Below are 14,127 nucleotides of genomic sequence, written 5' to 3' on the forward strand. Positions count from 1 at the left end.
CCAGGCGAGAGTCTGGAACCCGGGCCAGACATTTACACAGCAGATCTTTATAGAGCACCTGCTACGTTCCAGGCCCTGTTATCCGCAGTTGACATTCAAGTGGAGGGAAAGGGACCATGAAGGGTACCAGCGGGCAGAGTGAGCGCTAAGGGGGGGACCAGTTTAGCCGCGGTGGTCGCCTAGGGCCTCCTTAGGAGGGGATGCGGAGGAACTGAGGAGGGAGGGGAAGGAGGCAGCCAAGCGGGGAGCCGCCCCTAGCCGCGCTTCCGGAAGATGCTGCGGGCGGGCGACTCAGACTTTGATTTCGCCACGGGGAGCCCTTGGCCACTTCCTCGCCCCTCGTCCCTAACCCTCAACCCAGGCTGTCGGCGCACATTCCTGCCGCCCCTGCTCGTGCGGTGGGCTGGCCCAGCCCGTGGGAAGGGCCGGGGGTGGAAGCCGCCGTGTGCCGGGGAGGCGGGGCGGGGGCACAGCTGGGCCACATCTGGCCCGAGAGCAGAGGGACCAAATGGGACAGAAGGCGGCCTTTCATCCCGCGCGGGGAGGGGCGATCTCGGTTGCTTCTCGGGGCGCCACGGGGCGCCCGAGGATTTCGGGGAACCAATCCTCTGCCCTCCGACGTTGAGCAGAGACGAGGAAATTAGCTCGCGGGCTAGGGATGGAATTTGGTAAGGTGCTTTCTCGCTGGAACCTCGTGTTCCTACCTGTGGCTCAGGTGGCTAAGCACCTCCTCGATATTAATAAAGGGTACTCTGGACCGAGCGGGCAGGTCCACCCAGGCACCAGCCCTGTTACAAGGCCTGCGCCGTCCCTAGGGCAGGAAGCCGGGCTCGGGGAGGGGAAGTGTGGAGCGAGGAAGGAAGGACGTCCCCCGCGGGACGATTGAGCCCGAAGTCCCTGTCCCAGAATCCCCGTCACAGCGCCGAGGGCGCGCCCCTCCGCATGTCAGACGCCGGGTATATCTCCAGCCGGCGCTGGCCAGCCTGGGTTTCCCCTTCAGGGCCACTGGGGCGGGGCGGACCTACATCCCCACGCCGCCCCGCTGCCCGCCGGGGCGATCCGGGCGGGGCGGGGCGGGGAGTGCACGTGCGGACCGGGGGCAGGAGCCCAAGACGCCCGCTCGGCAGTTCCCAGACCCCCGCCGCGGCCCCACGTGGGCTCTGCAGAGCATCTGGGGCAACCTGGAGAGGCCCCGCCCCAGGGCCCGGGAGCCAGTGAGCTCGTGCTGAAGGCGGGGCCTCGCAGAGGGCCCCGCCCCGGGGCGGGGCCAGGCTCGGGCGGTTTAAGAGCGCGGGGCGCGGGCGGTGCATTGCTGGACCTGCCGCGGGACCCCAGATCGTCGGCGCCCGGAGTGAGGGGCAGGGCGCACCGGGCAGGGCGCGCGGGGCTGGGCGCACCGTGCGGCCGCCACCCCACCATGCTCAAGCGCTGCGGCCGTCGCCTGCTGCTGGCGCTGGCGGGCGCGCTGCTCGCCTGCCTGTTGGTGCTCACGGCCGACCCTCCGCCGTCCCCGGTGCCCGCTGAGCGCGGTCGGCGCGCGCTGCGCAGCCTGGCGGGCCCCTCGGGGGCGGCCCCAGCTCCTGGGCTGGAGGCGGCGGCGGCACCCGGGGTGCTAGTCCGCGAGGTGCACAGTCTGTCCGAGTACTTCAGCCTGCTGACCCGCTCTCGTAGAGACGCGGGCCCACCGCCCGGCAGCGTCCCCCGCCCCGCAGACGGCCATCCGCGGCCCCCGGCCGAGCCACTCACGCCGCACGACGTCTTCATCGCGGTCAAGACCACCAAAAAGTTTCACCGCGCGCGCCTCGACTTGCTGCTGGAGACGTGGATCTCGCGCCACAAGGAGATGGTGAGCCCCCGCAGCTTGGGCAAGTGGGCAGGGGAGAAGGTGCCCTCTTGTCCAGCTGGTGGCAGCATCCGATGGGCGCCAGGCTGCACCTCTGTACAGCCACTGGGAGTATCAGGGGGAGTGATGCCGGTCTGCCCCCTTCCAGCCCAGTGTTCCTGGTGGGGCCACTCTCCCCATACGGTTGTGGAACTGCGTGCTGGGGACCCATCCCCAGCCAACTTCCAGGGCCCTGGGTGGCCTGCACTGACCCCACACCAGCCACCAGCGGCTGGGGTTGGTGCCCTGCAATGCTTCTTGCCGCTCAGACACTGGAACTCATTAACGGGGCATTACTGTCCCCAAACCTCCCCAAGGCAGATTCTGCATGGGCGTCACCCTGGGCTCATGCCCTTCCCTGGGAAGAAGACTCTTTCCTTAGAGGCGGAGTGGGGGGTTAGGACCCCTGGGCTCAGGGCCAGGCGCATCCCCATCCCAGTCTTTGCAATGGGACAAGTCACTGTAGAAAATATTCTGAAGTTGGGGGTGGGCGTTAGTGGGCCCTGGGGAGCCCATCTCAAAAGAAAGAGAGCGCTGGGTTTCAGAGTCTGTTCGGCGGTCCTCTCTCCACAGTGCAGAAGTCTCTGGAGCCTGGAACCTTGTGCTCAGTACATCCTAGCTGAGCATCGACTTCCTCCACACACATAATAAAGACACACCCCACTTTGAAAATCTCCCTCCAGGCTGCAGCATGACGGCTGGGCTGGGGCAGGACGAGGGCAGAATGTGAGCCCTGTGGGGGTGGGGGGTGGGGGGATATCCCTGAGCTGGGAAACTCAAGGGACAAACTGGGTATCTGGGATGAGGGTGAAGGACCTTGACCGGGCTGGGGGCTCAGAGAAGAGCCCACACCACTTCCTCCCTGTGTCAGCCCTCGAGGTCTGGGGGCCTTCTGGCCTGGCTGAGCCCTGTTTTGGGGCAGGGCCGTGATGGGGTCCCGATGGGGCCTGGAGGTGCAGGGTCCTCTGTGGTCCAAGCGTGGGGAGGGGGCCCTGGGAACACAGCGTCCCTTTCGCAGGGGCTCAGCAGCCCGGCGGGGGGGGCGGCGGGGGCTGCGGGTTTTGTTCGGCTGCTGGGCCGTTAGGATTCCCAGCGCCGGGCGGCTCTCACGCCGGCCGCTTGGGCAAGGTAACAAAGCCCCTTTCTCCAGTGGAGAAAGGCGTCCGGCCTCTGTGTGCAGCTATGTGCTCCATGGGAACGCTGCCGGCGTGCTGGCCACTCAGGTTGCCTGGCGATGAGGGCCTGTGGGGTCCCCCACATCCCTGAGTGACAGCCCTGTGGGGCACCATCCCCCAGGACTCTGCCTCCCTGCTGTGTGACCTTTGGCAGTGTTCAGCCCCCTCTGGGCTGCCACCAGCTCTGAGCACCCCTCGTCTTGGACTTTGGGGGCTTTTTCCAGCGGAGGGAATATGGTCAAGGGGGTCTCAGGTACCAGTCCCAGCCAAGCTAGGTGACCTTGGGCAAGACCAAGGGCCTCTCTGACCCTCAGTTTCCTCATCTCTGAAACAGGGAAAGCATTGCCCTTCCAGTAGGGTGTTGTAAAAGAGGCAAAGCCTAGAGGTGTAGGGAATGAGCCCAGGGAGTACTCAGAGTCGGGGTGGAGCCGTCCCTCCCCTGGACCCTTTGCTCCCCGTTGAGGGGCCACTTGGGTTTCCTTCTCACACTAGGCCCCCCACCCAGGAGAGGCCGAATCTGTCCCCAACAATCGGTTCATGTGTCACAGCAAGCAGGAACCCCTCTTATGGTGTCCTGTGGGGGAGGGGTCCTTGAAACTGTTTCAACAGAGAGACCTCCTTTCCCAGCCCTGTGAGGGGTGATTCAGACCCAGTCTGATGGGGGAGACTCAAGGAAGTCAGGGCCGCAGCGGGGGAAACCCAGAGAGGCTGTGTGAGCTGAAAGTGGGCATCTGACCCGTGTTGGGGAGGGAGGGACTTCCTGGAGGAGGCGCCATTTGAGCTAGACTGAAAGGGCAACTGGGCATCTTGAGCACAAGCATGGGGGGTGCAAGAAACTTCCAGCAGTTGGAGTGACTTGGGTGGGGGTGGTCAATAGAGACCACACTGTGACGGGCCTTGAAGTCCAGGATGAGGGGCTGGGCCTTTGGCCCACACTTTCCTCCCCCATCCCTCCCGGAGTGGCCCAGGCTGCAGCGGCTGCCACCGCGGCAGCCACAATTGTTGGGGGGAGAGCTTGGCATCCTGTGTTTCTTTGAATCGCAGCTCCAGGAACAATGCCGCTTCCTGTGGGTGTCCCCCCGCCCACCCACAGCCAGCCCTGCGGCCCTCGCTGCCCAACTCTTCCTCCTCCAGCCCTGTCGTTTCTGGGGAAGTGGGGAGGGGTCTGGGGGGGGAGGGGGAGGGGTGTGTGTCTTGGTCCCTGGAAGGCGTGGCTGGGGTGGACCAGCACAGCCTCTGCCCCGGGGTGTGACCGCAGACTGGGGGCTGCCCCCCTCTGGGCCTCAGTTTCCCCACTTGTACACTCGGGTCGTAATGGTGCCCTCCTCCCAGGGCCATTAGGGAGATGAAAGAAGAGAACGCGTCGGAGCACTCTGCTCTGGGCACCCGCGAGCTCTGGTTCCGCCCATTGCACGGAGGGCGGAAAATGAGGCTCTGAGCAGTGGGTGAGGCCCGCGGCCGGGCAGCCCATCCCCTCCCCTCCTGATTGCTCTGATGTGGGGAGACCGGAGGCCCGGCACCCGCACACCCCACACCTCACGCCTCCAAGCACTCCCCGCTGAACAAAGGTGACTTTAATCTCCGTAGCCTTGGGCTGGGTTTTTAGGGCACCACCAAGCGCTCAGGAGAACAGGCCTCCCTTGATCTCATTAAGAAAGCATTTTCCTTTTAATCCAGTGGCGGCAACGGCGCGTCTGCACGGGCCGGCCTCGTCCTCCCACGGCATTCCTGGGCTGAGATGCTGGGGGGCGGGGGCGCTGGATGCGAGTCTGTGCGTGCGGGCTGCCCTGGGGTGTCTGCTCTGGAAGGAGGGGGTGCGTGCGTGGAGAGGGTGTAGAAGGAGCCTGCCACCTCCCTTAGCTCTCTCTAGGCCCAGCCAGCTTGTGACCTCACTGAGAGTGTGCCCGGGTCTGGGCTCAGGCTGGGCAAGGAGCTGGAGCTGCCAGTTGAGGGTGGGCACCGCAGGTGAGTGCGCCAGGTCGCTGGGTTCGTGCTGTATGCCAGGCCTGCACACACCGGCCCCTCCCTTGCACCCGTTTGTACACAGAAGGAAACCGAGGCTTGGTGGGCACGGAGGTGGGGGGTCTCCCACTGCCCGTGCTCCCAGCACCCTCCACCGGGCCTGGGCTTTGCACTCAGCCACGCCCGGGTGTGCTGGGTGGCACGCGCTGGGCGGGCCGGGCAGAGGAAAAGGAACATTCCTTCCCGTGTGCCGACGGGCCCAGGCGGGCGCTGGCAGCTCCTGGCCCCCCCCCCCCTTCCGCGGAGCGATCCCGGCAGCGGTGGCCCCGTGCTGGCACAGGTGGAGCCCTGATGTGGCCTTGAGCAGGGCACGCAGCAGGCGGGGCTGCTAGGCCGCATGGATGCTGGGGCCACTGATTCCTGCGCTGGGGCACGTGAGGTTTCCCGCCTCAGCCCTGCGGACCGCGTCTCCTTAGAACCCTGGAGGCTGCTTTGGCTCAGAGGTGACCGGCTGCACTGGCTGGTCACGCAGCCAGGGGTGCGAGGGAGGCCCCGGTGTTGAGGGCCCAGCCCGGAGGACTGCAGGGCTGTGGCCACACCCCAGCCCGCCGGACCTTGTGCCCAGCCCGGCCCAGTTAACCAAGCCAGCTGTATGGTAATGGGCTGTGCGGCCACTCCCGCTTAATGCGGCCGAGTTCCCCTCGCAGCGCGGCCCAGGACAAAGCTGGCGGACAACGCCTGGTGATTCATCCTCCCTCTGGGCCCTTTGTCCGCCAGCGCTTGGCGGCCGCCCAGCAGAGGCCTTTGTCCCCGACTGATTGAGACTTGGCTTCCCAAAGCGGACCTCCTCCGCCTGCCCCCCCCACCCTCCGCCCCTCCCACAGGCTGGGCACTGTGTCAGTAAGGGTGTGTGCCCCGCCAGGTGTGCAGGACAGCCGGAGCCGGTTACCTGGCGGGTGGGCGGGGCACCGTACCTGGCTCGTGCCGGCGCAGCTGCCGGCTGACCTTGGGCCCAGCTGTCGAGGTAGGGGGTGGGGTGGTAGGGGGTGGGGTCTTCCTGGGCCCCCAGCCCACTTCCACTCAGGGTAGGCACTTGAGCCCCACTCTGCATGTGGGGAAATTAAGGCTCAAAGGTGGGGCATGGGTGTGACTGAAGGATCCCTGTGAAGCCGCAGAGTGCCCAGCCCTGGACCCCACGGTGGCCGGGGCACAGAGCTGCCTGTTCAAGGCCGTATTTCTCCCTGCAGACGTACATTTTCACGGACGGGGAAGATGAAGCCCTGGCAAGGCGCACGGGTGAGCCCTGGACGTGGGGAGGCTGGGGGGGCTCCCGCCCAGAGGAAACCCTCCCCTCTGGAGAGGTCACCGAGGCCACGGGCCTGGGAGGGCAGTTTACTCAAGGGTTTTGCTCAACGCTCCGCCCCACCACTCGCCCCCCCCCGTTCAATTCTCATGCAAATGAGGCCCTTTCAGCGCCCGGGGCCCTTTGAGCTGGTGTGGCGACAACAGGTGGCCGGTGCTGGGAAAAAGCCGCCTGAATGGGCAGGGGCGGGGCGGGGCGGGGCGGGGCGCCTAGGAGGGGGTTGGGCTGGGGGGTGAGATCGCCGGGCCTGGGTCCTGCTCGAGGGAGGGGTTGAGGGGGAGGCCACCGTAGGCACGGCTTGAACCCAGGGCGCCCCGAGGCAGACTGCCACGCACCCTCTCTTGCTCTGCTCTCACGGGGCTTGCTGTGTGACCCTGGGCCAGGCCGCCCTCGCTGAACCATCTTGGACCCACTCACAGCCCCTCCCCTCGTCCGCAGGCAACGTGGTCAATACTAACTGCTCGGCTGCCCACAGCCGCCAGGCGCTGTCCTGCAAGATGGCCGTGGAGTATGACCGCTTCGTCGAATCGGGGAGGAAGTGAGTGCTGGCCTTCGGCTGGGGCCCGGGAGCGTCCCCTCCTCGGGCTGGCTCCCGCCCTGGCAGTCCCCGCCCCCGCGCGCCCCCCTGACGGCAGTGCCTCGCCGCAGGTGGTTCTGCCACGTGGATGACGATAACTACGTGAACGTGCGGGCCTTGCTGAAGCTGCTGGCCAGCTACCCGCACACGCAGGACATCTACCTCGGCAAGCCCAGCCTGGACAGGCCCATCCAGGCCACAGAGAGGGTCAGCGAGAGCAAGGTGGTGAGTGTTCCGCCCACACAGGCCTACGCCGAGCGGGGAGGGGCTGGAGGTGTCCCTGCAGCCCGGGGGGAAGGGTCTGGGAGCCTCACCACGTGCCCCCTCCCGCAGCGGCCCGTCCACTTCTGGTTTGCCACCGGTGGGGCTGGCTTCTGCATCAGCCGGGGGCTGGCCCTGAAGATGAGCCCTTGGGCCAGGTGAGTGGGTGCCTTGGGGCACAGGCGAGGCTGCCCCAGACCGCAAGGTCCCCCCACTGGGGGCCTGGCTTGACTCATCTTCCCAGCACCAGTGTCCCCAACCTCACGTGTACTGGCAGGGTGAGTCGTCCCACCACTGCCCACAGCCACCAGGGTGGTCAGCACCCAGGTTGGGCAGGACCCCTTCCTGCGTCCGGTAACCCCCAACTCACAGAGAATCATCTGGCTGGTACGGAGGAGGGGGCTGTCCTGGGGCTCAGGGAGGTGGGGAGCTGCCAGCGTGAGAGCCCGTTAGGGACACAGGCCGGGCACGTGCACCTCCTTCTTGGGCCCGGCCAGGGTGACACTGCCTGGTGGGCTCCTGCCCAGCTCCCGCCTCGGCTCACTCCGGCCCTCCGGCCCTCCCACAGCGGAGGCCACTTCATGAGCACGGCCGAGCGGATCCGGCTGCCGGACGACTGCACCATCGGCTACATCGTGGAGGCTCTGCTGGGCGTGCCCCTCATCCGCAGCGGGCTCTTCCACTCCCACCTGGAGAATCTGCAGCAGGTCCCCGCCTCCGAGCTCCATGAGCAGGTGCGCTGCCTAGCAGGCCAGGAAGGGATGGGGATGGAGGAGAGCGGCTGGGGGAGGAGGGAAGGGCCAGGGTGGGGTGGCATCGGCACCCCTCCCAGCGTCACTCTGTCCCTCCCCCTGCAGGTGACCTTGAGCTACGGCATGTTTGAAAACAAGCGGAATGCTGTCCACATTAAGGGGCCCTTCTCAGTGGAGGCCGACCCATCCAGGTGAGGAAACTGAGGCCCAGATGGGGGCGGGGCTCCCCTCGGGTCCCTTGTGGTCTGCTGCAGCTAAGCAGCGTGATGAAAGAGTACGACCCTGAGCCTGCTTGGGTGGAAGAGGGCCCCCGGTGCTGTGAGCTCGGTATCCGCACCCCACACGGACCAGCCCCCCACTCTGTCCCCACAGGTTCCGCTCCATCCACTGCCACCTGTATCCGGACACACCCTGGTGTCCCCACACTGCCATCTTCTAGCAGCTACAGCTGAAACCCTGTCCCCGGGCACCCCTGGTATCCAAAGGGCCCGGGGACCCCTGTTGTGCCGCCCTGGCCTTGGCATTCGAGGCTCCCCCAGGGCTGTGCGTGCGTGTGTGTGTGTGTACTGTGTGCCCATCCGTGTAGCAGACTGCTGGGCAGCTCTGCTGTGCCGAGGAACAGGCGAGGCACCGCCTGTCTTTCCATGCTCCACCCCAGAGGATTTGTGAGTCAGAGGTCACTCTGAGGGCAGGTTTATTATCATTCTGGGGTCTTTGGGCAGCATGGGGACCAGGGGCTGCTCTGCAGCGAGGTGCAGGTGCCTTTCCCTCCTGCTGAGCGCAGGCCCAGCGCTGCAGGCGCCTGCCCCCTGGGATCCTGGCTCCTTAGAGCCCCCAGGACAACTCACCCTGCTCAGTGCTGCGAGAAAGCTGGGTTTGGGGGATGTGACCCGAGTCCCCTCCTCCCACTGAGCTTTGGCCTGGGTACCTGGGGAACAGCAGCCCCAGTGGCCTTGCCGCTGGGTGGAGTGCGGCACCATCCCGGGCAGGGGTCTTCCCGCTCTCTTAGCCATCTTCCCTTTGTGACGGGGAGTCAGCTGAGGATCTTATCTCCTCTCCAAAGTAGAGAGAAAGTCACCCATAGTGGGTGTGTCTGTAAATATTGTGACAGTATTTTTTACTGTGCTTCTTTTTCGAAAGGGGGTGGGTACAAAGTAGGGAGTTTTTGTCTGTGTTTTCGGGGGGTTGGGGAGGGCGCTATTTTATCTTTTCTGTGGATCAGAAAAAGCAGCAGCCGAACTTGGGATAATCTTTGTTGTTAAAGCTGATGGAAATGTTAACGCTCTATGTATTTATATGTCGTGGTATCTGGCCTCTCCCTGCCCACCTCCTGCATAGAACCTGTCTCCTACCAGCCCAGCTCGGCGCACCTGACCAGTGAGGTGTGTTCTGTCTTCTGTTTTTCCTTCTGCAAAGACATAGCTAGGAAAGTGAATGATAAGGGAAAAGTTCTCAGGGAATTGAAGTGTGTTGCTATGGTGACGTCCTTTGCTGCGAATAAAGATGCTCTTTGGGGCAACGTGGGCATCCTGGTCTCAGCTGGAAGTTGGGCCTGAGCTGCAGGTTCATGGAAGCTGAACCGGGGGGGCTGAGGGCTTGTTTGCACTCGTGTGGGGGAGGTGTGTAGAGACCTCCAAGCCAGCTATTGTGGGAAGGGAACTTGGGATTTAAATAGCAACTTCCAGGTACCTGAGCGGCATGACCAGCCCAGGGCACCCCCGGACATAGGGGAGACCTCTGGATGTACAGGTCTCACTCCGACAAGCAGCTCTAAGACTCTCTAGCCCTGGTCTGTGCTGGCCTGCCCCTGGACAGCTGCCAGAGGGTCCAGCCCTCCCTTCAGGAGGACAGGGGCTGGCTGTGGCTTGACCTGGGACCTCCTTACCCAGCTTCATCTCTGTCACAAGCCCACAGAGGCCACATTCTTGCCCCATTTTGCAGATGGGGAAACTGAGGCTCGGAGCAGGTAATGTGATGTCCAAGGTCAGGCAGCCAGGCTGGTGAAGAGCTCAAACTCCGAGTTCAGGCTGACCTTGGATCCTGGCCTCACCGCCCCCCCACCATGCTGTTGACCCTGGACGGGTCCCAGGAGCCTGTTGACCCTGGACGGGTCCCAGGAGCCTGTTGACCCTGGACGGGTCTCTGCCCTGTTTTCTACAGAAAGCAGCTCCTCTGGCCCTTCCTCAAATCAAGGCTTTGTGATGGCAGGAGCGGGGAGGGGCTGCTCTGGCCTCAGCTGGGGAATCCCCTCCTCCCACCCTCCCAGGCAGCCTGGGGTGGCCCTCAGTTCCTCTTCCTCAAACTGAGCCTGGACACACACACCCTCCCCCTGCACCTCCCCCTCCCCTGCCCTCCCCTCCCCCTCCCCCTCCGCCCCTCCCCGCCTCCAGCTGCCCCAGCCCCACCCCTGTGGGTACTTGCTAGGACCTGGGGCTCCTTGTTCCCTATGACCTCCTCGCTCCCTACTGCTCCACGCTTAGCCCTGTCCACACATCAGAAAGCAGACAGAGTGGTTTGAAGAGCGCCTCACTTCGCACCCCTGAGCTGGGGGCAGAATGCCAGCCCCTCCCGGTCCAGTCACATACTCAGCGCCCCCAACAGGCTGGAGAGGACCCCTTCCTCACAGCCCTTGCTGGTGCCTGCCCGTCCTGGGGAGCAGCTGGCCGGGGCCTGACCCCAGCGGGACCTTGCATGGCCCTGAGTCAGCAGCACGGTTCCCAGAGCAGCTGCCCTGGGGGTGTGGCAGTGACTGGGACAGCAGGAGGGAGAGAGGGCCCCTCACCATCACACCCCCAGACTCCACTCAGCACCGACTGTGTGCCAGGCTGGGTGGGGGCATGGCAGGGGAGAGGGGCTCACAGCAGCACTGCTGCCACCTGTGGGCAGAGGCCATGGGCCTCCTTCCTGCCAGTGTGAGTCACGGGAGCCTTTGCCCTGGCAGAGTGTGGAGCCCGGGCCCCAGTGCCCCTCCTCCAGCAGCTGGCATCGCCTCTGCACAGAGCTGGCGGGACCCCGGGGCAGAGGTGTGGCCGGGGCAGGTGGAGTCTGCATCAGAGTTGGGGCCATCGGTAGGTCACAGTTGGTCCAAGCTGTCCCCGCATGGGTTGGGGGCACCGAGCAGGGAGACAGCAGAGCAGAGGAGCCCAGGGTTGGGGGGCAAGCCCCACCCCTCCTGGAGCCTCGACCTCCACCTGAGAAAGGGGGATAAATGTAAGCGGCGCTGAGCCCCCGGTGCTCTGGGCCTGCAGGGGTCACAGAGGGCCACAGACTAGCGGCACCTCGGCCCTTTCCTCTTACACAAGAAGCTGAGGGAGGAGGGAAGTTCTCCCTCCTCAGAAGGGGAAGCAGGTCCAGGAGGCCTTATAGGAACGGGGCAGCCTGATGTCTTCCATCCGCCGCCCTCAGGGGTGTGCAGGGGGTGCTCTCCCCCCCACCCCCAAGATGAGTCATGGAGCAGAAGAGGTGACCTCCCTTCTGCAGGCACGACTGGGGGCAGCCATGCCCCATTCTCTGGTGGCGTCAGCGCCCCTCAACCACACGCTGGGCTAGTGGCTGGTTGGGGAGGGTCCTGGCTGGCCCTCCCAAACTGCCCGTCACTTGTGGGCTTTCAAAAATAAAAAGCAAAAGCGCAACCACTGGGGCTGCTGGGCGCTCCCCCCCCCCCGCCCCCCAGCTACCCTGCTGCCCGCGGGTGAGTGCCGGGGTAGCTGGCCAGAGCAGAGGCTGAGCCAGGTCTTGGAGGGGCTGAGAAGGGTGCCAGGGTGGGGCCCCTCCCTGCTCAGTTTAAACGAACTTCCCTTCAGCTGGGCCATCACAGCCAACTTCCCCCAAAGAGGCACATCTGAGCTGGAGTGGGAAGCAGAGTGGGGAGAGGAAGGTGTTCCAGGTCTTGGCACAACCTGGGCAGAGGTGCAGAGGTGGGACTTGTCAGCACGCCTGGGGGGCTGGGAGACAGGACGGCCTACAGACTTGGGTCTCCACGACTCTCCTCCACCTGTTGCAACCACTGTGGAGCTTTCCATAGGCTCCATCCATGGTTCGAGAGGCCTGACCTGCTGGAGGCTTCAGCCAGTCCTGCCCTCTCTGGGTCTGGGGTCAGAGCGGAAGTGGCGCGGGGGGAAACCAGTGCCAGGCTCATCTTTTCGTCTGCCAGACCAACTGGCCGGTCCTGCTGCCACCTCAGGCCCAACTTTGCCAAATGTTCTTGGAGGTGACCCCTTCCCCAAGTCCTTTCTGAGCCTAGGGCTGGGCACACAGAAGGCACTTAAGTGGTCCAGAGCTAGGAGGGGCCCAGGGCCCAGGGGGCTCCTCGTCTTGGCCCCTGGAGGTTGCTGAATTTGGGGGCTCAGAGCTGTGGCTGCTTCCCTCCGCATATGCCCCCTACTGCCCCTGCCCAGGCCTCAGGCCCCCCCCCCCGTGTATAACCCACCATAGTCTTTGGGCACCGCCTGGTGGCCAGAGCTGGTGGTTCCTCTCCCAGCCCGAATCCACCTTTCCCGGGACCCCACACGGATCTAGGGGTGCAGCCCCCGAGTGACAGGGAGGGGAGACCGTCTCTGCAGCCCCTTGCTTGCTCTTAAAAGTTCACATCATGAATCTTTGGTTATTACCAATAGTTGGTATATTACCAATATTTGGAATCTATTGGTTATTACCAATATTTTGTTGGTGCGGTATGTGTGATGTCAAGAGGCAGGCTTGAGCCGGATGCTGCAGGCCACCGCAGGCCACCCATGTCACTGTCCTGTCCCCTGGCTCTGATGCAGGGCTGGCCACATCTCCTCCTGGCTCATCCCAGTGAAATCCCCAGATCCTTGCCAAGTGATCGCTCACTTCCTGTTTGAACGTGGTAGTCACAGCTGAGCCCCAGATCAGCAGCCGGCGGTCACTGGCAACTTGCTGGGAATGCAGATTCCTGGGCCGCCCCAGCCCATCTAGGACTCCAGGCGGGTCTTCCAACAGGGTCCGTCTGGCCCTGCCCGTAGCTTCTCGTCCTCTGCGGACTCAGCGCCCCCTGCCGGGCATATGCCCTCCTCACACCTCACTCCTGGAGATGCTCCTGCGGCCACCTGCAGACCCTTCTCCCCGGCCCCCTGCCCCCTCCCCCAACAGGATCACAACATCTGCTGCCCCTTCCCCCATGTGGGTATCCACAGGCCCCCTCGTCCTGGGGGCCACTTTCTCCCACACTGCTCCTGGTGACTTGGTGTCAGTGACCCTTCCCACACCCTTGGCATCCCCTCAACCTGCCCCCCAACAACCTGCCCCGCCCCCGCCTTGGTCGCCCCTCCACAGTCACTCCTCACACTTTGCCTACCCCATGGCATCCCACTCTGTCTCCACCTCATATCTTTCCAGCTCACTCCCTCCTATTTCCTGACCCCCACTGGACCCCAGATCCCTCACCCCTCAAGGGCTTGTCCTCCCCTGGCTGAAATCCCAGGGTCCAGTCATGCCCTTGAAGTCGCCTTCACCTCCCTTGGCCTCTCTTGCTTCCACATCTTCTCTTGGCCAAGCCCGTAGTCTCTGACCTGTTGCATCCGGCCCTCTGCCCGCTCACTACCCACACCTGGGTGGCTGGAGGGACTGCCTTCCCACCTGGTGAGTCTCACCTGAGTTCCAGACCAAGCGCCTCAGGGGCCCTTGGGGAGGCCCACTGCCCCTGCCCCTGGCTCTCCCATGGCACCCCGCTTCCTCTCCAGCCTCCTCTCTACTTCATAAGACCTTCTGCCACCCCAGCCCCAAGCCGCACATATGCTCTCATCACCGGGCCAGCAGGAGGGACCGCAGTCCTGTTTATGGCCGGCCCCTCCACTGTGACCTAGGTCCCAGCCCCTCCAGGTGATTCAGGACCATCACTCCCCCAACGGACTCTTCGTCTTCCCTGCTGCAGCCATTTCCGCTGCTTACGGGACCATTACCATCAGCCTTCACAGCATGCTGTTATTTCCCCACCTTAAACACACACACACACACACACACACGCGCGCGCGCGCACTTCTCTGGGCCACGCCCCCTCCAGCTATAGCACGATTCTTCTGCTTGGCAGCTAAACCTAAGACGAGAGACAATTCACGCTGTCCCCACATGGCACCGCAGAAGCACGGAGCCCCAGATGCCTCCACTCCTGGGTGCTTAGCAGCCCCCCATCAGAG

At 64.4% G+C, this 14,127-nt stretch overlaps 1 protein-coding gene across 1 annotated transcript; it reads left to right on the forward strand.

Moving 5' to 3' along the window:
* Positions 1 to 1,329: 1,329 nt before the first annotated feature.
* On the forward strand, positions 1,330 to 9,491 carry LFNG (LFNG O-fucosylpeptide 3-beta-N-acetylglucosaminyltransferase). The gene is made up of 8 exons (XM_030849603.2): positions 1,330 to 1,846; positions 6,267 to 6,315; positions 6,821 to 6,920; positions 7,031 to 7,184; positions 7,293 to 7,378; positions 7,789 to 7,954; positions 8,078 to 8,163; positions 8,345 to 9,491. The coding sequence occupies exons 1-8, from the start codon at positions 1,418 to 1,420 to the stop codon at positions 8,409 to 8,411; spliced, it is 1,137 nt and encodes a 378-aa protein (XP_030705463.1). The 5' UTR covers positions 1,330 to 1,417; the 3' UTR covers positions 8,412 to 9,491.
* The last annotated feature ends 4,636 nt before the right edge of the window (positions 9,492 to 14,127 follow it).

Source organism: Globicephala melas, chromosome 15 (assembly GCF_963455315.2).
Source record: "Globicephala melas chromosome 15, mGloMel1.2, whole genome shotgun sequence".
NCBI classification, from domain to species: domain Eukaryota; kingdom Metazoa; phylum Chordata; class Mammalia; order Artiodactyla; family Delphinidae; genus Globicephala; species Globicephala melas.

Bases quoted from the DNA above. Each gene is read 5' to 3' on its own strand.
- LFNG (XM_030849603.2), top strand. From the start codon at position 1,418: ATGCTCAAGCGCTGCGGCCGTCGCCTGCTGCTGGCGCTGGCGGGCGCG. The intron at 7,185-7,292 runs GTGAGTGTTCCG...CCCCTCCCGCAG, and splicing joins GGGTCAGCGAGAGCAAGGTG to CGGCCCGTCCACTTCTGGTT. The intron at 8,164-8,344 runs GTGAGGAAACTG...CTGTCCCCACAG, and splicing joins GTGGAGGCCGACCCATCCAG to GTTCCGCTCCATCCACTGCC.